At 60.6% G+C, this 26836-nt stretch overlaps 2 protein-coding genes across 2 annotated transcripts; both read right to left on the reverse strand.

The window, feature by feature from the left end:
• Positions 1 to 345: 345 nt before the first annotated feature.
• Positions 346 to 8799, reverse strand: LOC133751653 (alpha-1-antiproteinase F). The gene is made up of 5 exons (XM_062181840.1): positions 8711 to 8799; positions 6039 to 6673; positions 2730 to 3000; positions 1401 to 1548; positions 346 to 599 (listed from the first exon to the last, which is right to left on the reverse strand). The coding sequence occupies exons 2-5, from the start codon at positions 6667 to 6669 to the stop codon at positions 408 to 410; spliced, it is 1242 nt and encodes a 413-aa protein (XP_062037824.1). The 5' UTR covers positions 6670 to 6673; positions 8711 to 8799; the 3' UTR covers positions 346 to 407.
• A 3957-nt stretch (positions 8800 to 12756) lies between these two features.
• LOC133751496 (alpha-1-antiproteinase F-like) lies at positions 12757 to 21227 on the reverse strand. The gene is made up of 5 exons (XM_062181555.1): positions 21139 to 21227; positions 18464 to 19098; positions 15145 to 15415; positions 13812 to 13959; positions 12757 to 13010 (listed from the first exon to the last, which is right to left on the reverse strand). Exons 2-5 carry the CDS (start codon positions 19092 to 19094, stop codon positions 12819 to 12821), a joined length of 1242 nt encoding a protein of 413 aa, XP_062037539.1. The 5' UTR covers positions 19095 to 19098; positions 21139 to 21227; the 3' UTR covers positions 12757 to 12818.
• Between the last annotated feature and the right edge of the window lie 5609 nt (positions 21228 to 26836).

A 26836-nucleotide genomic window follows, 5' to 3' on the forward strand; every position in this document is an offset into this window, starting at 1 on the left:
GAGGCTCAGCGCTGTGGGCACTGGTGGTCTCGAGTGAGTGACTTCAGGAGAGCCTGGCCTTGTTTGGGGAGCGGTTGTTGGTAAGCACCAAAGACAGAAAGGTGAAATTCAGGTGGTTCCCCAACTTTGGTTAAAGCACTCAGTGCCATGTGAATCAGCCCCGAGCGTCACGTCCACGTGCATTGCCAGGAGTGGGCGAGCGGTGATGTCACATGGGTGGGCTGTGGGGTGCCATCCCTGGAACCACACCCTCTTAGGGAGGCGTCAGAGGGCTCCCGAGACAGGGCTGTGACCTGGAGTCCACACACAAGCCCAGGGCCCAGAGGGACACTCAGAGACCACAGGTGAGGGGCTGCACCTGGGGAGGGCAGCTCAGAGCTTTAATGTGCTGGGGTGGGGGGGTGCTGTTAGTGTTGGGTGGGATCCACCACTTTTCCCACGAAGAGGGGACTCTTGACCTCGTGACTGTAGATGACAAAGAGGAAGGGCCTGTTGAAAGTGACGGTCTCGGGCATAGACATGGGTATGATCTCCAGGACAGTCGTCCCAGCAGCTTCGGTCCCTCTCTCGTCGATGGTCAGTACCGCCTTGTGCAGGGCCTGGAGGCACAGAAGCAGAGCCGAGAGCTGAGCCTGTGCCAGCCCCACCCAGGCCTGGACAGGGACCAGGTGGACGGCGCACCCAGGAGCGGCTCACGTGGGCTTTTCTGCTGCTGGCCAGGGCTGCCCTGTCCTATCCCTCCACCCTGGGGCTCCCACACTTCTCTCTCTCTCTCATCTGAGGCCATCCCACCGTCCCCTCATTCCTTACCCACCTGCCCAGCCCCCTGGCTGCACCCCAATCTCAGCAGGGCACGATGGCCTTGTCCCCTCTATGTGCCCCCACCACACTCCATTCTCTACAATTTTCAGGTCCTTGGGCAGAAGGGCTGTGGGGTGGCACTCACAGTGCCGTTCTGTCCCCTCCGTGTGCAGCCTCTGAGCTCCACTTGGTCACTGGTCCTGCAATGTCACTGAGCAGCCGTCACCCGTAGCTGAACTCTCTCATGTTCAGACGTGACAGCAACACAGCCCCATGGCACAGAGGGAAGGGGCCAGGTCGTGCTTTGGAATCACTGACTGACCTCTGTCAGGGCAGGGAAATCGAGGCCCAGACGAGAAGGCCATGGGCACGCTGAGCCAGGGGTCGCTGACCCAAGCTCAGGGGGTCTCCTTGCATGAAGCCCCCTCCTGAAATCTGTCCCCTGACACTTCCCGTCCCAGTGCATCAAGTGGGCCCCGGGAGCAGCCAGGTCTGACCTGGTGTGCGTCTCGGGCTGTCCCCATCTCCTGCCCGGGCCCTGCCTCTCCCCATCTCGGGCCCCAGACATCAGTGTGCAGCCTGGTCCCTGGGGGCCTCACCTTGGAGACCTTTAGAGCCGCCTGTTCCGTGATCCCCGAGAGGTCTGCGTTGTCGCTGAAGACCTGGGTGATGCCCAGTTTGCCCAGGAGGGGTTTCAGATCGTAGGTTCCAGAAATGGAGAGTTTGGGAAAATGGACCGTGACAGTGCTGTTGAGCAGGGAAGAAAATGAAAACTTCTCATTCCTTGCTCCCATCCTCAGGGCCCAGCGTGGGCACTGTGTTCTTTCCTCCTGGTGTCTCCTACTTAGCGCGGCCCCTCCCCCACACCCACAGGGACGCTGACTCGGTCATTGTCCTTGTAGCCCCCATTGCAGCAGGTATCAGAGTGTCAGCACCCACAGGGCCCACTGTCCTGCCAGCCCCTGGAAAGCCACCTCCCCTGAGAAGCCCTCAGGCAAATCCAGGGTGTCCCTGGAAGAGCATCTCATGCTGCCCTGCAGAGTTGGTGTCCCCCCCAGGACTGCCCAGTGCCTGGCTCCCAGGGGAACATGGCTGGCGGTGGCAGGTGCTGAGAGACAGCTGTCTCGTGGGGGAGGAGAGTGGACCGGCAGGCATAGGGCTCAGCTCTGGTTGTAGGGAGCAGGTTCAGTCCTGGGAGGGCGGGCAGATGGGTACTGGGGCTCTAAGACCAGTTGTGGCCACGGCTGCTCCTAGGCCCCTGTTCTCAACCTGGGTGCAGGGACCTTGGGCAGGGTGGGGCGGGGCAGAGGGCTGATGGCATCCAATCGGCTTTGACCCTCAGCCCTGCTTGTTTGGTCGTTTGTGTCTTGAGGGCACAGTGGGCAGCAGCTTGGCAGGGCACGGGCACGGTTCCCAACATGGTTCTGCATGGATGTTGGGCATGCCTGGTGCCCTTCCCTGCTCAGTCAGGAGAGCACTCGAGTGACGTCACAGCACACCAGCTCTCTGCACACAGGTCCCGGCCTCTCCCACGCTGGTCCTTTGCTCTGCTGGGCCTCTTCCCCTGCCCACCAGGGACATCTGTGCTTGGACCCCACACTCAGCTGCCACCGTGCCAGGAAGCCCTCCTTGGTTCTGCCGTAGCCTGTGCTGCTGTTACTGTCACTACATTGGGCACTGGATGTTGGAAAGTGGTCTTGTGCATGCTGGGGGCGGGGGGGATCCCAAGGACATGGCCTTGACCTCCTCACCCTGGTCACTGTCCCTTTCACACAGCCTGGCTGCTGCCACCGTACTGAGCACCTGCCTCAGCGGTGGCACAAAGCCCATGGGGTCCACCCTCCCCAGCCCCGACCGCTGGCCATGGCCTCGCTCCCAGTGAGGCCAGAGGTCCCGAGGGTCCCGGGCCGCTGTGGGCGGGGAGTCACCTGGGGTTGCTTTTTGCCAGGAACTTGGCGATGAGCTCGGTGGTGAGCGTGTCCTCCAGGTGCTGCAGCTTGCCTTGGTCCGGCAGGAGGAAGAGGGCCGTGGCGTTGCCCTTGTAGTCCATGAGCAGCACCGTGCTGGCCAGCGTGCTGCAGTGGAACACGTTATAGCGGCCGAGGCGCGACATCATGGGCACCCGCACTGTGCTCGTGGTGTCCACGTGGAAGTCCTCTTCCTTGGTGTTCTCGGGCTCGAAGGGCTTCTCCCACTTCCCTGGGGAGGCGGGGAGGGCAGAGGGAGCTGAGCACCAGCTGGGGGCCGGGCGGGCGTTGGGTGCGTGTGACCTCGCCGAGCCTCAGCCTCATCTGAGAAAGGGGCTCACATCAGCATCCACAGGGATGGAAGGACATGGGCGAGGACAACTAAGACCAGAGGGAAAATCCAGAGCTCTGCCCCCCAGAGCACAGGCACTGTGCCTTTGGTGTCTGGGTTATGTGTTTATTTATTTATTTTTTTGGCCAGTGTGTGGGAAAATAGCTTTATTTGATCTTCCTAGATTCAAAGAGAGACATTTCTTCAAACACAGTGTCTAGTTACAGTTGCCTTATTTCTCCTAAGAACAACTCAGGCCCATGAAGTCATAGTCAGTCCTGGCACTGCCTCTGAAAAGTGCTTCAGGCAGCTGCAAGGCTGTTCTGACCTTGGGCCGGAAGCCAATGCTCCAAGGCAAGAATGGAGGTCAAAAGACCTGATTTCCTGTCTGGCTTGCTCAGGATAAAACAAAGAGCCATTGGAAGAGTGGGCTACCTGACTTGTTTCTCAATAAGCAGGGCGCTCAGAAGGCTGGGATTACCACTCCCTTGCTATTCTATGGTGAAACTGGAACAGGGGAGGGAGGGGCAGAGACCAGTTGGAGGATGAGGGCTGGAGAGTGAAATTATGGAAATGGCCATTCCCAAACTTGCTGGAGGATCATTGACAAGACTGGGGGAGCAGACTGTGGACCAGGCCTGGCTCGGAGATAAAGTCGTAATTCCTGGGTGGGAGGGGGAGCTACAGGGAGCAGAGACAGTGAGGAGCTAGGGCCGCGGACACAGAGGGCAGAGTTTCAGCTCAGGCCCTTGACCTCTGGTGGAAACTTTGGAGGCCAAGAGGACCTGGACGGAGAGCAGGAAGTACACACGGCAGGTTTAGACAGAAGATAGAAAAAGCTTGAACATGTGGGATCTCCTTCCGTTTCCCCACTCGCTCAGAAGAGATAAAGATCTTGAATGCTATCAGGGTCAAACGTATCCTGGAGGGGCCACTTTGGCTGACTGTTAAGGTCATACATGGGCCATGCCCGATTTCAGAGAAAGATGAGGCATCCATGTTTGTGAGCTGGAGCCAATCTGAGTGGCAATTAGGAGGCTGCCAAGAGGAGAATCAGACGGAACGTGGGAAGAGAAAGTTCCCATTGCGACCTGTAGAGTCAGATCGGTGGACAGCAAGCACCCTTGAATCCTGGCCATCTGACTACCGAGAGGATACAGGAGCAGAGGGCGGGGTCGTCACCCAAGCACCCACTGGAGCCCAGGGCTCAGCCTGTAGAAGGGAAACAGGAGGTCGAGTCGTCACCCACGCCCACTGTTGCCCGGACACAGCGTCCGTAGAGACCGAAAGCCTTTCGGAGTTGCGGTTAGCACCTCATACTAGGACTTTCAGACAAGCAGACAGGAGTAGAACCACAACTCGAAGTAGAAGTCGCCGTGGGAATGTCCTGTTCTGCGTCTTACCTCAGAATTGGGAAGGCTGGTGTGGGTGGATTCGCAGGGCGTTCAGTGGCGTGGAAGGAGTTCCGGGGTGTGCTTTGTGACTGACAGAAATCCAGGACCAGAGCAGCTCAGAGATCCCCGAAGGGAGAGCAGTCACTGGGGGAGCCTGGATCCGCATCACGGCACCCGGGTAAGGCCGCCACAAAACACCAAACACCGGAGTAAGGAAAGGGGTTACTGGGGGAAACCCGGCAGACTGGAGGGAAGGAGCAAAGAAGGCAAAGAGGGAGAAGGAGAGAGTAAGAGAGAGCGCGCAAGCGAGCCTGGGTTATGTGTGTATTTAAGCCTGGCTGGAATGTGGTGTGAGCCCCAAATCCTTGAAAGCTACAATGTAACACTATCCCTCAACCTGTCAATCAAAACAACGCCTTTCACAGAATGCACCTGCTTCATCCAGGACCTAGAAGGGAGACGCCATGACAATATGGACACTAAGCTCCATGAGGGATCCATGGAGGTGGCAGACAATTCCCAGGTGGCTGCACCCTTGTGGAAATCCCTCCCCCATTCATAAAGGAGGCCAAAAACGAGGAGAGCTCTCGCTCGCTCGCTCGCTCGCTCTCTTTTTCCCTCTCACCTTAGACCACTCCTGAAGGTGCTCTCTCTCCTTGTCCCACCCTTATCCCTTCTGTTGCTCCCCTGACCCATGCATGTCAAGGGTGCCACACTCCTGCATGGATGTCTGTTTCTCTCTCACGGGAACCCCTGATGCTGCTTCTGTGTCCGGGTGAAGCCTGCGCTAGGAGGCTAGGAGGCATCTCCCAGTGAACCAGAGCCTGGAGGAGGATGAACAAGCTCCTGCCTGCACCAGTCTGAGCGCTGGAAGTTGTTGTCTTGGGGCTCCACTCATCACCCAGGGCGAGCACTCTGGGTGCTGCTCCTAAGTCCTTGTCATGGGAACTACAGGGGCAATACAGGTGCACCAGCAGCCTCCCCCTGTGTAACAAAAGAGGACCCCGCCATGAAGACAGCCAAGGGGCAGGAGCCCAGGGACCCTAGGACCCTCCTTTCTCTCAAGTGGGTGGAGCTGATGGCTGGGGAGGCCGAGCCCCGTTCTAGGTCTCACTGGAGCTGGGAGCTCAGCTGTGCCGGCCCTGGCCACAGCACTGTGCAGGGAGGGAGCCCCGCGGGAGGGCTTGGCCCTGGTCTTGACCCTGAGCTCTCCCTGGCACAGTGGGAACAGCCTCAGAGCACCCTGTGGGCCCCAACCTCTGCCGTGTTGAGCACTTGGAGGCAGGAGGGCGGCTGGGGGGCGAGGGGAGCTCTCACCCCAGTGAGGGCTCTGAGAGTCCTGCAGGGAAGCCCATGGTGCTGAGCACTGAGCCCCTATTCCCTGTGGTTGATGGGATGCAGTGTGGTGTGTGGGAAAGCAGGGGACCCGGGCCACGCCGCGCCGTCCAGCCTACATCAGGCGCTACCAGGACAGCCCAAGGACGGGCCCCGGCGTCTGTTCTGGGGGTTTCCATGGGCACCTGCTGAGCTGCTGGGCATCCTCACCTTTGAAGAAAACGTAATTCACCAGAGCAAGGAGTGTGCGGGGGTCCAGCTCCTTCACCAGCTCCAGGATCTTCCCTCGGGTCCCCTTCTCCACGTAGCTGTTGATCTTGGTCTTGGCGTGCTCGGGGTCACTGAAGTTGACGAGGAAGGCTTCGGAGTGGTACAGGTTCTTGGCGTCTTCCAGAAACTTGTGCTGCAGCTTCAGGTTCTCATGGACGACCAGGGCGTTGCCGGCGGCCAGCTGCAGCTCGCTGTCGGGCCTGTTGACGGTGAGCAGGAGGTGCCGGAAGCCGTCGTGGATCTGCGCCTCGGCCGTCTCCGTGAGGTTGAACTTCAGGCCCTCCAGGACCTGGGTGTGGGTGTCCCCCTTGGCCCCCAAGGAGAGCATGGCAAAGGCCAGGGCGATGCTCACCGGGGAGAAGAAGATATTGGTGGTGTTGGACTCGCGGGCCACCTCGCGGTACAGGCTGAGGGCGAACTCGGCCAGGCTCGGGGCGATCCTGTGGCAGGCTGGGGGGTCCTGCTCATGGCTGGAAACGGCTGTCTCCTGGGCCTCGTTGGCCAGGAAGCCGGGCAGCAGGCAGCCCAGGACGGCCAGCAGGAGGAGCGCCCGAGAGACAGAGGGCGGCATTGTCCTGTGGGAGAGAAGGGGCGCCAAGCCCTGAGTCGGGGCCCGTGATGCCTGCCGGAGGCCACCCACTGACGCCATGCTGAGGGGCGTGGCCAGCAGACTTGCACAGGGTCTCTGGCAGTGCAGACCAAATTTGTACAACCCGTGGGTGTCTGCGTCTCCTACAGTGGCCAGCCCGGCGGGGGGGTGGGGGGGGGCGCGGGGTGGAGAAGAAGGCACAGGGATCCTTTCTGTGTATTTCCACCGCCTCAGGTTTCCCTGACACCACCCACCTGGATGGTGGTGCCGTCTCCAGGCCGGATGGAAATCCCACCTCTGCAGGGCTCAGTTACCAGGGGGAGCTGAGCCTAACAGGGCGGATGCCAGCTTCTCCCGGTGGCCTTTGGCTAGAGGCTGCAGCTCCCCGCCAGCCACACAACTTTCCACTGGGCATTGGCCAGCATCCCCTGGGCCTTGCTCTGCCCAGCTGTGCAGGTTGGGCGGAGGCGACCCCAGGCCCTCCATGCTCTCACACAGGGCTCCTGGGGGAGGTGCCCAGCACTCCCACTGAGGGGTGGGGTGGGCTGAGACGCCCTCCTACTCCAGGAACTGCTGGGCTCCAAAGAGGGGGGGAAAGATTGCATGGGGAGGGGTGGGCAGACCTGCTGCCTGGACAACCACATTATTCCCCACCCCATCCTGGGTGCCCCAGGCTATCTGGTTTCTTCCTTTTACAGTGGAGGCTCTGAGGCCAAGAGAGGGCCCTCGGGTGGACAAGACCCCACAGAGACTCAGGGACAACGCTGGGATCAGGGCCGGAGAAGTGGCCCAGGAGGTTAAGTTTGCTCGGTTTCCAACCCAGCTCCCTGCTAATGTGCCTAGAAAAGCAGCAGAGGATGGCCCAAGTGGTTGGGCTCCTGGCGCCCAGAGGAAGTTTCAGCCTGGCCCCAGCCCTGGCCTTTGCAGCCTCTTGGGGAGTAACCAGCAGAGGGAAGATCTCTGTCTGTCTCTCTCTGTAACTCTTTCACTTAAGTGAGTCATCTTTTAGAATCCTGGCACCAGTCTGGCTTTCTCAGGAAGGACCGGACAGCTGGGTCCTGGGGCCTCAGGCTCTGTGAAGGTCAGAGCAGGTCTGAGGTCAGTCTTGCACCTCCCAGGCCGTTGTGAGTCTGAAATGCAGCAGTACGTGCCCTGGGGTGTGGGTACGGGGTGCAGGGTTCAGATCCGGCTCAGAAAGCCCATGTCCATGTCAGGGGCCTGGGTTTGATCCGAGCTCAGCTCCTGTCTCCAGCTTCCTGGAGCAGCAGTTGTGACAACTGAAGTTAATCAGTTCCCTGACACCCACGTGGGAGACTGCAGTTACCTCCCGGCTCCCAGCCCCGCCCCCGCTATTGCAGGCATCATGGAGAGAGCCAGCAGATGGGAGTCTCTCTCTCTCTCTCTCTCTCTCTCCCCCCTACCCGTTCCTCCTCTCATCTCTCTCTATTGCTCCTTCTCTCCCTGCCTCTCCCTCTGCCTACCAAATAAATAATCTTAATAATACATGCACTGAGCTTAGACGTGGCCTGGCCCCGAGTGAGTACCCAGGACCTGCCACTCAAACCCTGGACGTGAGTGCCGCTTGTGGGGGCTTCAGGTCCTCCTCTGTGCTCTAGGCCCGCCATGATGTGGGGGGAGGGCCCATTCTGAGCCCCTGGCTGTGTCCGGAGAGGAAGGAGGGTGTGAGCCGAGGCTGCTCCCTGCCTCTGTGTCCGTCTTACCACCCTCGTTTGCAGAAACGGCAAGGATGTGCGGAAGCCCTGGGCAGACCCCGGGGCTGTGGGAAGGACAGCACTGCTCCTCCTGCCCAGGTCGCTCCTCCTGGGGCCCCAGGACCGTGGGGCCTGCTGCCCTCCTCCACTTCGCTTACAGAGCTGGGACGCACTGGGCAGGCTTGGGGAAAGGACCTTGGGGGCTGCTGTTACTATGGTGACAGGACAGCCAGTGCTGGGAGCACAGCCCAGCGGCCCCTCCCCACCGGCCCTGCCGGCCCCCCAGAACCCTCCCCAGGGAGCATACTTACGAGGACCCAGTGTCCAGGGCCGGTGGAAGGAGCAAGGATGGGGAGACGGAGCCCTGTCCTTGTCCTTGTCCGTATTTAAGCCATGATCACAGCGGGGGATGGGGCAGCTGCAGGTAAATATTAACGAAGGTCACGCATGTTATCGGAGGAGCAAACAGGAGCTAAGTCCACTGGCCGAGAACTGGGATGCCCACCCACTGTATTGAGCTCGGCCTGGACAGCACGTAGCTCTCGGCTCCATATCCCCCAGGGGATCACTGGAGCTGGCATGTCAACCGCGGGGTGGGTGGCTTTCGTCCGACGGTCTCTGAGATAGCATCACCCAGCTGGCTGTGTGCTCTTACCGGAAACCCTGCATGGCCGCCCCATCAGGAGCGAGAAACCTATGAACCAGCCGCCCCGCGCGCCCTCTGTGGAAGACCCATTGCAGCTGTGGTGGGTGGAATGGAGTCTGAGCCCGTCTGACAGAGAGGGAGACTGAGGCTCAGTCGAGAGGCTGCTCTTCCAACGTTACCAAGCCAGCCTTAGGTACCGACCGTTCATGTCCCCCAGAATGGGGACTGGGGCATGACTGCCAGGCGTGGCCATGTCAGCCTGGCACCGTAGCCCAGGGATGGGCTAGGGGCCAGAGAGTAAATCCGAAGAGGAGATCGGTGCTGCTTCCTCTCTGATCCTGGGGGCGTTTTCCCCTGCACCTGTGCTGATCGCGAGCCCCACCCCAAGCCTGGCTTCTGGGAACACAGGGAGCACCTAGGGTGCCATGACCCACCCAGGGGCTCTTTATTTGATCTGTGAGCCTGTGTGGCCGTCCCCTCCCCACTCCGGGATGCTCAGAGCCCATGATGCTCGCTCTCTGGCAGTTCCTGCTCCTGGCTCCTGGAAGGCCCCTGTGACCCACGCATGGCTTGAATTTCCTCGCGGCCTTGGGGAGCAGTGCTGTGGCTGGGGGAGGTGCAGAGTCGCGGCCAACTGGCCCCCTTGATTCGAGTCCCTGTAACAACCTAAATGGACTGCAGTGGCCTCTGGGCTGCTCGGTGGCCAGGCGCTGGGCTCCTGCTGCACCGACAGGTGTTGGCTGATGAGGACGTTTGGCTTTGCTCCCCCTCTCCTCCTGCAGTCCCATCTGGGGGTGGCCCTGGGAATTCTCTAGCACCCATGTTCAGACAAGGGGACCCAGTCGCATCTGTGTGACCTCTGTCCAGTCACTTAACCTCTCTGTGCCTCCTAGTACCACATTGGTAGGTAGCACACATCTAATTGGAGAAGTGGTCCAAGGTCTACGCAGAGCTCAGTGCCAGTTGTCGCCAGGTCAATGGATACCGCTGGGGTCACCTGGAACAAGCTGGGCGGTGATCAGGAGCCTTCCTGTGGGTATTCCCTCACTCAGCATCCCCCCATATACCTGCCTTACAGGAAGTGGCTCAGCACCCTCTCCCCACTGCTCCCCCGTGCCCAGCTCCGTCCTCTGCCTTCAGGGTCCCTGTCTTTCCCCTGAGCTGGCCAGGGGGATCTTTCTTCTGGGAACTAGGACCCTCAGCTGCTCCCAGTGCAGGGAGTGGCTAGCTGTGGAGGAGCAGAGGCCTGCCCCCCTGGGCCTCAGTACTCCCATCTGCACAACGGCTCTCTCACCTCCTACACTGGGCCCCTCTCCCGCTCTCCCCAAAGGGGACTCGCAGCCCCTCCACCTGGGCCTGGGTCACGCTGAGGGTCAGCCATGCTTCCCCGTCCCCTGCCGCTCTCCTCCTTTACAGCTCTGGGCCTCTGAGGGCTGCATCGCCCAGGCCTGCGTGCCTGACCACAGCTCTGCTCTCTGCCTGCCCGGGGGGAAGGAGGCCCCTGTGGTGCGGACGACAGGGCCAGGAGGGGCGGGAGCTGAGGCAGGAAGGGCCCTGCCCTTTGCCGGGTGGACACTGGTGGTTCTTCCTGGCCCAGGCAGTCCTGTGTGTCGCCTGCTGTGCCTGCCGTGTCCTGGCTGTGAGTCCCAGGACGAGGCGCCTGAGCTCTGAGCCCGGCAGGAGGAACAGTGGCACAGGCTTCACGGCCTGTGAGGCCCTAGGAGCAACGATGTCACCTTCCTGGTGGAACCCCAGGGCCAGCTGCAGAGAGAGGGGGCAGGGCCACCTCCAGGTGCCCCACAGGAGCCAGGGAGGCTGTGAGGTTGAGTGTCCCAGGCCTGACTCTCTGCAGGACATGGCGCTGGGCAGCCGGGTTTGGGTCTCTGCTCTTGAGGGTGTCGGGCTCCATGCTCAGCCCCTGTGTACCCTGGGCACCATCACTGGTTGTATGGCTGCGAGGACCCGAGAAAGCAAGCCAGGAGAGACCCCCTGGAGAGGGACGGGGCACCTATGTGCAGTCGGATGGGCTGGGTGCCCTGTGGGGAAACAGTGCCCCTCCACTGGTTTCTCCTGCAATTGTGGACGGCAGCAGCTGGGAGCAAGTGCATCCTGGGGCGACCCCTTGGGCTGGATGTGAGCAGAGGGCCACTGGGAGACCCTGCCCCTGCCTAGAGATGGGGGACCATGGGTGGACTGGGGATGCAGCCAGGAAGGGAGTTGGGGGTCAGGCATGCGAGGGGCTCTGGCCAGGTGGGTAGGACGCAAACTACTCAGGAGGTGAGGATGGGCCTCAGGGCAGCTGGATCTACTGTCGGAGTTCCCGCGACGGTGTGGGGCCCAGCTGTTCCACTTCTCCTCGGTCAGCTGCAGAAACATGAGGCAAATCCACACAACGTGGCCATGCTGGGAGCAGAAGGCAGGAAAGACGCCTCGGGACGCGCTGAAATGAAGGCACTGAGGTTCATTACAGCCAACCTCACTTATCCTTGAACCTCACTCTAGAGGTTCTGGACCACCACGGCCAACAGGCATGTGAGCTCTCAGGGACCCCTCGTGCCTTGTGTAACTCTATCTGTGATGTCCTTGTTGAAGGTCATCAGTCCCTCCCGGGCAGGCAGGAGCACTGTTTGTGATCCTCACCCCTGCTGACTTTTTCCCAAGCATCACTTTGTAGCGTTGATCCCACCAGTTCCTCAGGGCTGGGCGTCAGTTGCTGTGGTGTGGGGAGTGAGAGAGCAGGGCTACAAGGCTCCTCCAGAATGACCAGCAGGCCTGGTGTGCAATGCTCACCGTGGCTGGGGTCAGAGGACCTGGAAGGACCCTGGGGCCCCTTATGGGAGGTGCAGGCCCTGCGTGGGCGGCTCAGGTTACAGGGACAGAACGCTTCCCGGCCCTCGATCGCATCCCAGGCTTTACTGCTCACACCCCTGGGAACCAAAGGCAGCTGCCTTGCAACATCTCAGAAGGTGTTTGAGGCAGGGGTTCGTGGACCAAAGAAAAAACATCGCTTCTCCCCCTTCACACCCTGTCTGGCTTTGTTCCCTGGTCGCTGTTAGAGGAGGAAGACGAGGTAGCACACATTCTGCTTCTTCGATGTTTCACAGAAAGTGTTCACTGTGTTCTGAGACAGCATCTGAGCATTGGCAGGAGATCCAGCGAGGCCCCTGGGCTTCTGGGGGTGATGGGTCCAGGCCACCTGTGTGCGGGCGCCCTCTGCTGGCCGATCTGCTCTTCACTCTCCTCCCTAAACTCTGGCCATGCTCAGCAGTGCACCTGCAGAGGCCTGGCCAACTGGGGAGTGGTGGATTCTGAACCTGAATCCAGGCCCCCAGCCCCTCGGGTCTGGCATGGTTCCGGCTGACCAACGAGGCTCAGCGCTGTGGGCACTGGTGGTCTCGAGTGAGTGACTTCAGGAGAGCCTGGCCTTGTTTGGGGAGCGGTTGTTGGTAAGCACCAAAGACAGAAAGGTGAAATTCAGGTGGTTCCCCAACTTTGGTTAAAGCACTCAGTGCTATGTGAATCAGCCCCGAGCGTCACGTCCACGTGCATTGCCAGGAGTGGGCGAGCGGTGATGTCACATGGGTGGGCTGTGGGGTGCCATCCCTGGAACCACACCCTCTTAGGGAGGCGTCAGAGGGCTCCCGAGACAGGGCTGTGACCTGGAGTCCACACACAAGCCCAGGGCCCAGAGGGACACTCAGAGACCACAGGTGAGGGGCTGCACCTGGGGAGGGCAGCTCAGAGCTTTAATGTGCTGGGGTGGGGGGGTGCTGTTAGTGTTGGGTGGGATCCACCACTTTTCCCACGAAGAGGGGACTCTTGACCTCGTGACTGTAGATGACAAAGAGGAAGGGCCTGTTGAAAGTGACGGTCTCGGGCATAGACATGGGTATGATCTCCAGGACAGTCGTCCCAGCAGCTTCGGTCCCTCTCTCGTCGATGGTCAGTACCGCCTTGTGCAGGGCCTGGAGGCACAGAAGCAGAGCCGAGAGCTGAGCCTGTGCCAGCCCCACCCAGGCCTGGACAGGGACCAGGTGGACGGCGCACCCAGGAGCGGCTCACGTGGGCTTTTCTGCTGCTGGCCAGGGCTGCCCTGTCCTATCCCTCCACCCTGGGGCTCCCACACTTCTCTCTCTCTCTCATCTGAGGCCATCCCACCGTCCCCTCATTCCTTACCCACCTGCCCAGCCCCCTGGCTGCACCCCAATCTCAGCAGGGCACGATGGCCTTGTCCCCTCTATGTGCCCCCACCACACTCCATTCTCTACAATTTTCAGGTCCTTGGGCAGAAGGGCTGTGGGGTGGCACTCACAGTGCCGTTCTGTCCCCTCCGTGTGCAGCCTCTGAGCTCCACTTGGTCACTGGTCCTGCAATGTCACTGAGCAGCCGTCACCCGTAGCTGAACTCTCTCATGTTCAGACGTGACAGCAACACAGCCCCATGGCACAGAGGGAAGGGGCCAGGTCGTGCTTTGGAATCACTGACTGACCTCTGTCAGGGCAGGGAAATCGAGGCCCAGACGAGAAGGCCATGGGCACGCTGAGCCAGGGGTCGCTGACCCAAGCTCAGGGGGTCTCCTTGCATGAAGCCCCCTCCTGAAATCTGTCCCCTGACACTTCCCGTCCCAGTGCATCAAGTGGGCCCCGGGAGCAGCCAGGTCTGACCTGGTGTGCGTCTCGGGCTGTCCCCATCTCCTGCCCGGGCCCTGCCTCTCCCCATCTCGGGCCCCAGACATCAGTGTGCAGCCTGGTCCCTGGGGGCCTCACCTTGGAGACCTTTAGAGCCGCCTGTTCCGTGATCCCCGAGAGGTCTGCGTTGTCGCTGAAGACCTGGGTGATGCCCAGTTTGCCCAGGAGGGGTTTCAGATCGTAGGTTCCAGAAATGGAGAGTTTGGGAAAATGGACCGTGACAGTGCTGTTGAGCAGGGAAGAAAATGAAAACTTCTCATTCCTTGCTCCCATCCTCAGGGCCCAGCGTGGGCACTGTGTTCTTTCCTCCTGGTGTCTCCTACTTAGCGCGGCCCCTCCCCCACACCCACAGGGACGCTGACTCGGTCATTGTCCTTGTAGCCCCCATTGCAGCAGGTATCAGAGTGTCAGCACCCACAGGGCCCACTGTCCTGCCAGCCCCTGGAAAGCCACCTCCCCTGAGAAGCCCTCAGGCAAATCCAGGGTGTCCCTGGAAGAGCATCTCATGCTGCCCTGCAGAGTTGGTGTCCCCCCCAGGACTGCCCAGTGCCTGGCTCCCAGGGGAACATGGCTGGCGGTGGCAGGTGCTGAGAGACAGCTGTCTCGTGGGGGAGGAGAGTGGACCGGCAGGCATAGGGCTCAGCTCTGGTTGTAGGGAGCAGGTTCAGTCCTGGGAGGGCGGGCAGATGGGTACTGGGGCTCTAAGACCAGTTGTGGCCACGGCTGCTCCTAGGCCCCTGTTCTCAACCTGGGTGCAGGGACCTTGGGCAGGGTGGGGCGGGGCAGAGGGCTGATGGCATCCAATCGGCTTTGACCCTCAGCCCTGCTTGTTTGGTCGTTTGTGTCTTGAGGGCACAGTGGGCAGCAGCTTGGCAGGGCACGGGCACGGTTCCCAACACGGTTCTGCATTGATGTTGGGCATGCCTGGTGCCCTTCCCTGCTCAGTCAGGAGAGCACTCGAGTGACGTCACAGCACACCAGCTCTCTGCACACAGGTCCCGGCCTCTCCCACGCTGGTCCTTTGCTCTGCTGGGCCTCTTCCCCTGCCCACCAGGGACATCTGTGCTTGGACCCCACACTCAGCTGCCACTGTGCCAGGAAGCCCTCCTTGGTTCTGCCGTAGCCTGTGCTGCTGTTACTGTCACTACATTGGGCACTGGATGTTGGAAAGTGGTCTTGTGCATGCTGGGGGGGGGGGGGGGGGTTCCCAAGGACATGGCCTTGACCTCCTCACCCTGGTCACTGTCCCTTTCACACAGCCTGGCTGCTGCCACCGTACTGAGCACCTGCCTCAGCGGTGGCACAAAGCCCATGGGGTCCACCCTCCCCAGCCCCGACCGCTGGCCATGGCCTCGCTCCCAGTGAGGCCAGAGGTCCCGAGGGTCCCGGGCCGCTGTGGGCGGGGAGTCACCTGGGGTTGCTTTTTGCCAGGAACTTGGCGATGAGCTCGGTGGTGAGCGTGTCCTCCAGGTGCTGCAGCTTGCCTTGGTCCGGCAGGAGGAAGAGGGCCGTGGCGTTGCCCTTGTAGTCCATGAGCAGCACCGTGCTGGCCAGCGTGCTGCAGTGGAACACGTTATAGCGGCCGAGGCGCGACATCATGGGCACCCGCACTGTGCTCGTGGTGTCCACGTGGAAGCCCTCTTCCTTGGTGTTCTCGGGCTCGAAGGGCTTCTCCCACTTCCCTGGGGAGGCGGGGAGGGCAGAGGGAGCTGAGCACCAGCTGGGGGCCGGGCGGGCGTTGGGTGTGTGTGACCTCGCCGAGCCTCAGCCTCATCTGAGAAAGGGGCTCACATCAGCATCCACAGGGATGGAAGGACATGGGCGAGGACAACTAAGACCAGAGGGAAAATCCAGAGCTCTGCCCCCCAGAGCACAGGCACTGTGCCTTTGGTGTCTGGGTTATGTGTTTATTTATTTATTTTTTTGGCCAGTGTGTGGGAAAATAGCTTTATTTGATCTTCCTAGATTCAAAGAGAGACATTTCTTCAAACGCAGTGTCTAGTTACAGTTGCCTTATTTCTCCTAAGAACAACTCAGGCCCATGAAGTCATAGTCAGTCCTGGCACTGCCTCTGAAAAGTGCTTCAGGCAGCTGCAAGGCTGTTCTGACCTTGGGCCGGAAGCCAATGCTCAAGGCAAGAATGGAGGTCAAAAGACCTGATTTCCTGTCTGGCTTGCTCAGGATAAAACAAAGAGCCATTGGAAGGGTGGGCTACCTGACTAGTTTCTCAATAAGCAGGGCGCTCAGAAGGCTGGGATTACCACTCCCTTGCTATTCTATGGTGAAACTGGAACAGGGGAGGGAGGGGCAGAGACCAGTTGGAGGATGAGGGCTGGAGAGTGAAATTATGGAAATGGCCATTCCCAAACTTGCTGGAGGATCATTGACAAGACAGGGGGAGTAGACTGTGGACCAGGCCTGGCTCGGAGATAAAGTCGTAATTCCTGGGTGGGAGGGGGAGCTACAGGGAGCAGAGACAGTGAGGAGCTAGGGCCGCGGACACAGAGGGCAGAGTTTCAGCTCAGGCCCTTGACCTCTGGTGGAAACTTTGGAGGCCAAGAGGACCTGGACGGAGAGCAGGAAGTACACACGGCAGGTTTAGACAGAAGATAGAAAAAGCTTGAACATGTGGGATCTCCTTCCGTTTCCCCACTCGCTCAGAAGAGATAAAGATCTTGAATGCTATCAGGGTCAAACGTATCCTGGAGGGGCCACTTTGGCTGACTGTTAAGGTCATACATGGGCCATGCCCGATTTCAGAGAAAGATGAGGCATCCATGTTTGTGAGCTGGAGCCAATCTGAGTGGCAATTAGGAGGCCGCCAAGAGGAGAATCAGACGGAACGTGGGAAGAGAAAGTTCCCATTGCGACCTGTAGAGTCAGATCGGTGGACAGCAAGCACCCTTGAATCCTGGCCATCTGACTACCGAGAGGATACAGGAGCAGAGGGCGGGGTCGTCACCCAAGCACCCACTGGAGCCCAGGGCTCAGCCTGTAGAAGGGAAACAGGAGGTCGAGTCGTCACCCACGCCCACTGTTGCCCGGACACAGCGTCCGTAGAGACCGAAAGCCTTTCGGAGTTGCGGTTAGCACCTCATACTAGGACTTTCAGACAAGCAGACAGGAGTAGAACCACAACTCGAAGTAGAAGTCGCCGTGGGAATGTCCTGTTCTGCGTCTTACCTCAGAATTGGGAAGGCTGGTGTGGGTGGATTCGCAGGGCGTTCAGTGGCGTGGAAGGAGTTCCGGGGTGTGCTTTGTGACTGACAGAAATCCAGGACCAGAGCAGCTCAGAGATCCCCGAAGGGAGAGCAGTCACTGGGGGAGCCTGGATCCGCATCACGGCACCCGGGTAAGGCCGCCACAAAACACCAAACACCGGAGTAAGGAAAGGGGTTACTGGGGGAAACCCGGCAGACTGGAGGGAAGGAGCAAAGAAGGCAAAGAGGGAGAAGGAGAGAGTAAGAGAGAGCGCGCAAGCGAGCCTGGGTTATGTGTGTATTTAAGCCTGGCTGGAATGTGGTGTGAGCCCCAAATCCTTGAAAGCTACAATGTAACACTATCCCTCAACCTGTCAATCAAAACAACGCCTTTCACAGAATGCACCTGCTTCATCCAGGACCTAGAAGGGAGACGCCATGACAATATGGACACTAAGCTCCATGAGGGATCCATGGAGGTGGCAGACAATTCCCAGGTGGCTGCACCCTTGTGGAAATCCCTCCCCCATTCATAAAGGAGGCCAAAAACGAGGAGAGCTCTCGCTCGCTCGCTCGCTCGCTCTCTTTTTCCCTCTCACCTTAGACCACTCCTGGCTGTGCTACTCAGGTGCTCTCTCTCCCTGTCCCACCCTTATCCCTTCTGTTGCTCCCCTGACCCATGCGTGTCAAGGGTGCCACGCTCCTGCATGGATGTCTGTTTCTCTCTCACGGGAACCCCTGATGCTGCTTCTGTGTCCGGGTGAAGCCTGCGCTAGGAGGCTAGGAGGCATCTCCCGGTGAACCAGAGCCTGGAGGAGGATGAACAAGCTCCTGCCTGCACCAGTCTGAGCGCTGGAAGTTGTTGTCTTGGGGCTCCACTCATCACCCAGGGCGAGCACTCTGGGTGCTGCTCCTAAGTCCTTGTCATGGGAACTACAGGGGCAATACAGGTGCACCAGCAGCCTCCCCCTGTATAATAAAAGAGGACACCGCCATGAAGACAGCCAAGGGGCAGGAGCCCAGGGACCCTAGGACCCTCCTTTCTCTCAAGTGGGTGGAGCTGATGGCTGGGGAGGCCGAGCCCCGTTCTAGGTCTCACTGGAGCTGGGAGCTCAGCTGTGCCGGCCCTGGCCACAGCACTGTGCAGGGAGGGAGCCCCGCGGGAGGGCTTGGCCCTGGTCTTGACCCTGAGCTCTCCCTGGCACAGTGGGAACAGCCTCAGAGCACCCTGTGGGCCCCAACCTCTGCCGTGTTGAGCACTTGGAGGCAGGAGGGCGGCTGGGGGGCGAGGGGAGCTCTCACCCCAGTGAGGGCTCTGAGAGTCCTGCAGGGAAGCCCATGGTGCTGAGCACTGAGCCCCTATTCCCTGTGGTTGATGGGATGCAGTGTGGTGTGTGGGAAAGCAGGGGACCCGGGCCACGCCGCGCCGTCCAGCCTACATCAGGCGCTACCAGGACAGCCCAAGGACGGGCCCCGGCGTCTGTTCTGGGGGTTTCCATGGGCACCTGCTGAGCTGCTGGGCATCCTCACCTTTGAAGAAAACGTAATTCACCAGAGCAAGGAGTGTGCGGGGGTCCAGCTCCTTCACCAGCTCCAGGATCTTCCCTCGGGTCCCCTTCTCCACGTAGCTGTTGATCTTGGTCTTGGCGTGCTCGGGGTCACTGAAGTTGACGAGGAAGGCTTCGGAGTGGTACAGGTTCTTGGCGTCTTCCAGAAACTTGTGCTGCAGCTTCAGGTTCTCATGGACGACCAGGGCGTTGCCGGCGGCCAGCTGCAGCTCGCTGTCGGGCCTGTTGACGGTGAGCAGGAGGTGCCGGAAGCCGTCGTGGATCTGCGCCTCGGCCGTCTCCGTGAGGTTGAACTTCAGGCCCTCCAGGACCTGGGTGTGGGTGTCCCCCTTGGCCCCCAAGGAGAGCATGGCAAAGGCCAGGGCGATGCTCACCGGGGAGAAGAAGATATTGGTGGTGTTGGACTCGCGGGCCACCTCGCGGTACAGGCTGAGGGCGAACTCGGCCAGGCTCGGGGCGATCCTGTGGCAGGCTGGGGGGTCCTGCTCATGGCTGGAAACGGCTGTCTCCTGGGCCTCGTTGGCCAGGAAGCCGGGCAGCAGGCAGCCCAGGACGGCCAGCAGGAGGAGCGCCCGAGAGACTGAGGGCGGCATTGTCCTGTGGGAGAGAAGGGGCGCCAAGCCCTGAGTCGGGGCCCGTGATGCCTGCCGGAGGCCACCCACTGACGCCATGCTGAGGGGCGTGGCCAGCAGACTTGCACAGGGTCTCTGGCAGTGCAGACCAAATTTGTACAACCCGTGGGTGTCTGCGTCTCCTACAGTGGCCAGCCCGGCGGGGGGGTGGGGGGGGGGCGCGGGGTGGAGAAGAAGGCACAGGGATCCTTTCTGTGTATTTCCACCACCTCAGGTTTCCCTGACACCACCCGCCTGGATGGTGGTGCCGTCTCCAGGCCGGATGGAAATCCCCACCTCTGCAGGGCTCAGTTACCAGGGGGAGCTGAGTCTAACAGGGCGGACGCCAGCTTTTCCCGGTGGCCTTTGGCTAGAGGCTGCAGCTCCCCGCCAGCCACACAACTTTCCACTGGGCATTGGCCAGCATCCCCTGGGCCTTGCTCTGCCCAGCTGTGCAGGTGGGCAGAGGCGACCCCAGGCCCTCCATGCTCTCACACAGGGCTCCTGGGGGAGGTGCCCAGCACTCCCACTGAGGTGTGGGGTGGGCTGAGGCGCCCTCCTACTCCAGAAACTGCTGGGCTCCAAAGAGGGGGGGAAAGATTGCATGGGGAGGGGTGGGCAGACCTACTGCCTGGACAATGGCATTCCCCACCCCATCCTGGGTGCCCCAGGCTATCTGGTTTCTTCCTTTTACAGTGGAGGCTCTGAGGCCAAGAGAGGGCCCTCGGGTGGACAAGACCCCACAGAGACTCAGGGACAACGCTGGGATCAGGGCCGGAGAAGTGGCCCAGGAGGTTAAGTTTGCTCGGTTTCCAACCCAGCTCCCTGCTAATGTGCCTAGAAAAGCAGCAGAGGATGGCCCAAGTGGTTGGGCTCCTGGCGCCCAGAGGAAGCCTGGCCCCAGCCCTGGCCTTTACAGCCTCTTGGGGAGTAACCAGCAGAGGGAAGATCTCTGTCTGTCTCTCTCTGTAACTCTTTCACTTAAGTGAGTCATCTTTTAGAATCCTGGCACCAGTCTGGTTTTCTCAGGAAGGACCGGACAGCTGGGTCCTGGGGCCTCAGGCTCTGTGAAGGTCAGAGCGGGTCTGAGGTCAGTCTTGCACCTCCCAGGCCGTTGTGAGTCTGAAATGCAGCAGTACGTGCCCTGGGGTGTGGGCACGGGGTGCAGGGTTCAGATCCGGCTCAGAAAGCCCATGTCCATGCCAGGGGCCTGGGTTTGATCCGAGCTCAGCTCCTGTCTCCAGCTTCCTGGAGCAGCAGTTGTGACAACTGAAGTTAATCAGTTCCCTGACACCCACGTGGGAGACTGCAGTCACCTCCCGGCTCCCAGCCCTGCCCCCGCTATTGCAGGCATCATGGAGAGAGCCAGCAGATGGGAGTCTCTCTCTCTCTCTCTCTCTCTCTCTCTCTCTCTCTCCCCCCCATCCGTTCCTCCTCTCATCTCTCTCTATTGCTCTTCTCTCCCTGCCTCTCCCTCTGCCTACCAAATAAATAATCTTAATAATACATGCACTGAGCTTAGATGTGGCCTGGCCCCGAGTGAGTGCCCAGACCTGCCACTCAAACCCTGGACGTGAGTGCCGCTTGTGGGGGCTTCAGGTCCTCCTCTGTGCTCTAGGCCCGCCATGATGTGGGGGGAGGGCCCATTCTGAGCCCCCTGGCTGTGTCCGCAGAGGAAGGAGGGTGTGAGCCGAGGCTGCTCCCTGCCTCTGTGTCCGTCTTACCACCCTCGTTTGCAGAAACGGCAAGGATGTGCGGAAGCCCTGGGCAGACCCCGGGGCTGTGGGAAGGACAGCACAGCTCCTCCTGGCCAGGTCGCTCCTCCTGGGGCCCCAAGACCATGGGGCCTGCTGCCCTCCTCCACTTCGCTTACAGAGCTGGGACGCACTGGGCAGGCTTGGGGAAAGGACCTTGGGGGCTGCTGTTACTATGGTGACAGGACAGCCAGTGCTGGGAGCACAGCCCAGCGGCCCCTCCCCGCCGGCCCTGCCGGCCCCCCAGAGCCCTCCCCAGGGAGCATACTTACGAGGACCCAGTGTCCAGGGCCGGTGGAAGGAGCAAGGATGGGGAGACGGAGCCCTGTCCTTGTCCTTGTCCGTATTTAAGCCATGATCACAGCGGGGGATGGGGCAGCTGCAGGTAAATATTAACGAAGGTCACGCCAGTTATCGGAGGAGCAAACAGGAGCTAAGTCCACTGGCCGGGCACTGGGATGCCCACCCACTGTATTGAGCTCGGCCTGGACAGCACGTAGCTCTCGGCTCCATATCCCCCAGGGGATCACTGGAGCTGGCATGTCAACCGCGGGGTGGATGGCATGCGTCCGACGGTCTCTGGGACAGCATCACCCAGCTGGCTGTGTGCTCTTACCGGAAACCCTCCGTGGCCGCCCCATCAGGAGCGAGAAACCTATGAACCAGCCGCCCCGCGCGCCCTCTGTGGAAGACCCATTGCAGCTGTGGTGGGTGGAATGGAGTCCCAGCCCCTCTGACAGAGAGGGAGACTGAGGCTCAGTCGAGAGGCTGCTCTTCCAACGTTAGCAAGCCAGCCTTAGGTACCGACCGTTCATGTCCCCCAGAATGGGGACTGGGGCATGACTGCCAGGCGTGGCCATGTCAGCCTGGCACCGTGGCCCGGGGATGGGCTAGGGGCCAGAGAGTAAATCTGAAGAGGAGATCGGTGCTGCTTCCTCTCTGATCCTGGGGGCGTTTTCCCCTGCACCTGAGCTGATCGCGAGCCCCACCCCAAGCCTGGCTTCTGGGAACACAGGGAGCACCTAGGGTGCCATGACCCACCCAGGGGGCTCTTTATTTGATCTGTGAGCCTGTGTGGCCGTCCCCTTCCCACTCCGGGATGCTCGGAGCCAATGATGCTCGCTCTCTGGCAGTTCCTGCTTCTGGCTCCCGGAAGGCCCCTGTGACCCACGCATGGCTTGAATTTCCTCGCGGCCTTGGGGAGCAGTGCTGTGGCTGGGGGAGGTGCAGAGTCGCGGCCAACTGGCCCCCTTGATTCGAGTCCCTGTAACAACCTAAATGGACTGCAGTGGCCTCTGGGCTGCTCGGTGGCCAGGCGCTGGGCTCCTGCTGCACCGACAGGTGTTGGCTGATGAGGACGTTTGGCTTTGCTCCCCCTCTCCTCCCGCAGTCCCATCTGAGGGTGGCCCTGGGAATTCACTAGCACCCATGTTCAGACAAGGGGACCCAGTCGCATCTGTGTGACCTCTGTCCAGTCACTTAACCTCTCTGTGCCTCCTAGTACCACATTGGTAGGTAGCACACACCTAATTGGAGAAGTGGTCCAAGGTCTACTCAGAGCTCAGTGCCAGTTGTCGCCAGGTCAATGGATACCGCTGGGGTCACCTGGAACAAGCTGGGCGGTGATCAGGAGCCTTCCTGTGGGTATTCCCTCACTCAGCACCTGCTCCCCCTGTCCACCTGCCTTACAGGAAGTGGCTCAGCACCCTCTCCCCACTGCTCCCCCGTGCCCAGCTCCGTCCTCTGCCTTCAGGGTCCCTGTCTTTCCCCTGAGCTGGCCAGGGGGATCTTTCTTCTGGGAACTAGGACCCTCAGCTGCTCCCAGTGCAGGGAGTGGCTAGCTGTGGAGGAGCAGAGGCCTGCCCCCCTGGGCCTCAGTACTCCCATCTGCACAACGGCTCTCTCACCTCCTACACTGGGCCCCTCTCCCGCTCTCCCCAAAGGGGACTCGCAGCTCCTCCACCTGGGCCTGGGTCACGCTGAGGGTCAGCCATGCTTCCCTGTCCCCTGCCGCTCTCCTCCTTTACAGCTCTGGGCCTCTGAGGGCTGCATCGCCCAGGCCTGCGTGCCTGACCACAGCTCTGCTCTCTGCCTGCCCGGGGGGAAGGAGGCCCCTGTGGTGCGGATGACAGGGCCAGGAGGGGCGGGAGCTGAGGCAGGAAGGGCCCTGCCCTTTGCCGGGTGGACACTGGTGGTTCTTCCTGGCCCAGGCAGTCCTGTGTGTCGCCTGCTGTGCCTGCCGTGTCCTGGCTGTGAGTCCCAGGACGAGGCACCTGAGCTCTGAGCCCGGCAGGAGGAACAGTGGCACAGGCTTTGAGGATCCTAGGAACAACGATGTCACCTTCCTGGTGGAATCCCAGGGCCAGCTGCAGAGAGAGGGGGCAGGGCCACCTCCAGGTGCCCCGCAAGAGCCAGGGAGGCTGTGAGGTTGAGTGTCCCAGGCCTGACTCTCTGCAGGACATGGTGCTGGGCAGCCGGGTTTGGGTCTCTGCTCTTGAGGGTGTTGGTTTCCATGCTCAGCCCCTGTGTACCCTGGGCACCGTCACTGGTTGTATGGCTGCGAGGACCCGAGAAAGCAAGCCAGGAGAGACCCCCTGGAGAGGGACGGGGCACCTATGCGCAGTTGGGTGGACTGGGTGCCCTGTGGGGAAACAGTGCCCCTCCACTGGTTTCTCCTGCAATTGTGGACGGCAGCAGCTGGGAGCAAGTGCATCCTGGGGCGACCCAGTGGGCTGGACGTGAGCAGAGGGCCACTGGGAGACCCTGCCCCTGCCGAGAGATGGGGGACCATGGGTGGACTGGGGTTTGTAGCCAGGAAGGGAGTTGGGGGTCAGGCGTGCGAGGGGCTCTGGCCAGGTGGGTAGGACACGAGGCTGCTCAGGAAGAGAGGGTGGGCCTCAGCTGGAGCCACTGGCAGAGTTCCCGGGAGGGTGTGTGTCTCCTGCTTCTAATTCTCCTCCTCGGTCAGCTGCAGAAACATGAGGCAAATCCACACAACGTGGCCATGCTGGGAGCAGGAGGCAGGAAAGACGCCTCGGGACGCACTGAAATGAAGGCACTGAGGTTCATGACAGCCAAGCTCGCTTATCCTGAACCTCACTCTAGAGGTTCTGGACCACCATGGCCAACAGGCATGTGAGCTCTCAGGGACCCCTCGTGCCCTGTGTAACTGTAGCTGTGATGGCCTTGTTGAAGGTCACATTGGCCCTCCCAGACCAGCAGGAGCACTGTTTGTGATCCCCACCCCTGCTGACTTTTCCAGAAGCATCACTTTGTAGCTTTGACCCCTCAGCTGCCTCAGGGCAGTGGCGTCAGTGGCTGTGTTCCAGTGAGGGAGAGAGCAGGGCTTGCGAGGCTCCTTCCGGAATGACCAGCAGGCCTGGGGCCCGTGACGGGGAGTGCAGGCCCTGTGTGGGTGGCTCCAGTTGCAACGACAGAGTTTCTGGAACTTGCTCAACCCAGCTGGGCTGGAAGGGTTGCCCTTGACCTTGCTTTGTCATGTTGACTCTGAAAGCTTCTGTTTGCTTGGTTTTGAGGAGTCTCTGGCTGCTGTCATTGTCCAAAGCAGATCCCCAAAACTGCCCCCCACATGGGTCACGTCACTGTCTCCATCTGGCTGAGAGCTGTCGGCGACCGCTGCCCTCCTGATGGTCATGAACTCTAGGATCCCCTGCACCGGGACCCAGCTCCTGGGCACAGATGAGGGAGCCAAGGCCCAGGAAGCTGCCATGGCGCTTACCAGGAGTGCAGTCCCCCTTCGTCCCTCTGGCTGTCCACTCCCTCATCACGCTATGACAGCTGGCAGTCAGTGAGGGCACAGCACACAGCAGATGCTCTGGACTCCACACACACGTGAGCTCATCTTTACATCAAGCCTAGACGATTGCACTTCCTCCCATGTCACATAGGAGACAACTGAGGTGCAGAGGTCAAGTACCCCAGCTAGCTCACCGCGGGCTGGGAGGGGCTGGAGGGGAGATTCTCTTTCTTTGAATAATGATCTGTTTATTTGAAAGGCGGAGTTACAGAGCGAGAGGGAGAGACAGAGAGAGACTCTTCCATCTGCTAGTTCATTCTCCACATGGCCAATGGCTGGGGCAGGGCCAGGCCAACACCAGGACCCTGAAACTTCATGAGGGTCTCCCACATGGCTGGCAGGGACCTATGCACTTGGGCCATCTTGCGCTGCCTTCTCAGGCTCACTAGTGGGGAACCAGATGGGAAATAGAGCAGCCGGGACTCTAAGTGGCACTCACATGGGATGGTGGTGTCCCTGGCGATGGTGGCATCACAGGGCTGCCTCTGCAGAGGGAGCATCTGACCAGGCCGTGGGACTCCAGGGCCCGGCAGCACCACCCCGGGTCAGGGGCTGTGTTTCTCCCATCCCTCTGCCTTAGTACTGTGCACAAAGCAGGGGACACAAGGCCGCTTGGTGACCGGAGTTGACCCAGGAGAGCAGACATGGAGGCTTCTGTGTGCAAGGTAGGACTGGAGAAAGCATTTAGGACACTGAAAATCCACATGGCGCGTGCGTCCTCTTAGATAAAAACACACGCAAGTTCCTCTGTTCTCTGAGCCACAAGCAAGACTGGTGGGGAGAGAGGGTAGCAGGTTGCCCAGGGCCTCCACAGCCAGAGCCCCCAGCACAGCTGAACCCCCTTCTAGAAGGGGCCAGAGCCAGGCCGGAGCTGTAACCACAAGCTGCCGCTGAGGGGGAAGGGTTGGCATCCTGCCCCACTGCACTCTGCTCCTGCTCTCCCTGTGGCCCCTCCTCTGGCTCAGCCTGGTCGGTTTTGGACCTGTGACCTTGGCCTCTCTGCCCTGGAGCTGAGCAGCGAAATCCTAGCCAAAGCAGCCCATTTGCTGAGCGGCCGCCAGCCGCCGGGCACTCTGTTAACCAGTTGTCATCAGCTCTTGTGACCCCAGCAGCTCTACAGAAAGGCTTCTCACAGCTCCTCTGCAAGTGGGGTCATGGGGGAGCCCACCCTCCCCCACCTCCCTGCACCATGGCGTTTTTGCCGCGGTCTCTTCCCTACTTCCTTCCTGCTGATCTTTCTCCCCTGAGGCGCTATGCACATGCGGCTAAATCCCGCACCCTAAATGCACACCTGGGCACCACCTCTCTGAGCAGGACAGAGGGCAAATCCACCCACCCAGGAAGGCCCTGGGGTCCTCAGTTCTGGGCACTGTCTCTGTTGAGAGGTCTCGCCTCTTCTAGAATGGCGCGCGGATGGGACAACGCAGGACGCGACTCTGCGTCTCACTGCTTGAGCACAGCTCCACAGCCCAGAGCCTCCTCCGAGCAGCTGCCCGCGTCTGCAGCGCCCCCACGCCGCTCGTGGGAGAACGCCCATGTCCACGTCGAGCAGGGCCACAGTCGGCCCATCTGCCTGCAGCGGCGGCTGGCTCGGTGCCCACTCGGTGTCACGGTGTCAGGGTAAGGTGTGAGTCTGGGTGTGAATCTGTCTTGGCTCCAGAGCAGAGCACGACACTCTGTGCGGTGTTCCTCTCTCTCTCTCCCTCTCTCTCTTTCTCCTCCTCTCTCTCTCTCTGCTCTGCCCTCCCCTTGCTCTGTTGTCTGGCAGGGGTTCCAGGAACTGCAGGAGAGACCAACGCCCAGGCTACCGTCAGCCGTGGCGAGCCCAGAGCCTTGGCCTCCTCTCTCCCCTGGGGTGGGGTGGTGCACGCCCAGAGAGGCAGTGGAGCCAGCCTGCAGCACCAGTTGTGAACTGTCTCGCTCCATGTGCTGCCTCCCCTCCCCCCGTGTTCCGGGAACTGAGTGGGTGCTGTCTTCCCATCACCAGCAGGCAAGTACAAGTTCAGTGATGCTGTGAAACGGCCGGGATCCGGAAAACAATCAACTAGGAGTATGGAGAGGAACCGATGGTTTCCACTGTGGTGGCGCTGATTCGGTGCCTGGGGTGTGTGACCGCTATGTCGCACAGCGTTGAGCAACTGGGCAAACACCAG

This window comes from Lepus europaeus, chromosome 22, assembly GCF_033115175.1.
Source record: "Lepus europaeus isolate LE1 chromosome 22, mLepTim1.pri, whole genome shotgun sequence".
In the NCBI taxonomy this organism is placed as follows: domain Eukaryota; kingdom Metazoa; phylum Chordata; class Mammalia; order Lagomorpha; family Leporidae; genus Lepus; species Lepus europaeus.

Bases quoted from the DNA above. Each gene is read 5' to 3' on its own strand.
- LOC133751653 (XM_062181840.1), bottom strand. From the start codon at position 6,669: ATGCCGCCCTCTGTCTCTCGGGCGCTCCTCCTGCTGGCCGTCCTGGGC. The intron at 3,001-6,038 runs GTGAGGATGCCC...CCGCCTCCCCAG, and splicing joins GAATTACGTTTTCTTCAAAG to GGAAGTGGGAGAAGCCCTTC. The intron at 1,549-2,729 runs GTGACTCCCCGC...CCTGCTCAACAG, and splicing joins CTGGCAAAAAGCAACCCCAG to CACTGTCACGGTCCATTTTC.
- LOC133751496 (XM_062181555.1), bottom strand. From the start codon at position 19,094: ATGCCGCCCTCAGTCTCTCGGGCGCTCCTCCTGCTGGCCGTCCTGGGC. The intron at 15,416-18,463 runs GTGAGGATGCCC...CCGCCTCCCCAG, and splicing joins GAATTACGTTTTCTTCAAAG to GGAAGTGGGAGAAGCCCTTC. The intron at 13,011-13,811 runs GTGAGGCCCCCA...CTGTGCCTCCAG, and splicing joins CGGCTCTAAAGGTCTCCAAG to GCCCTGCACAAGGCGGTACT.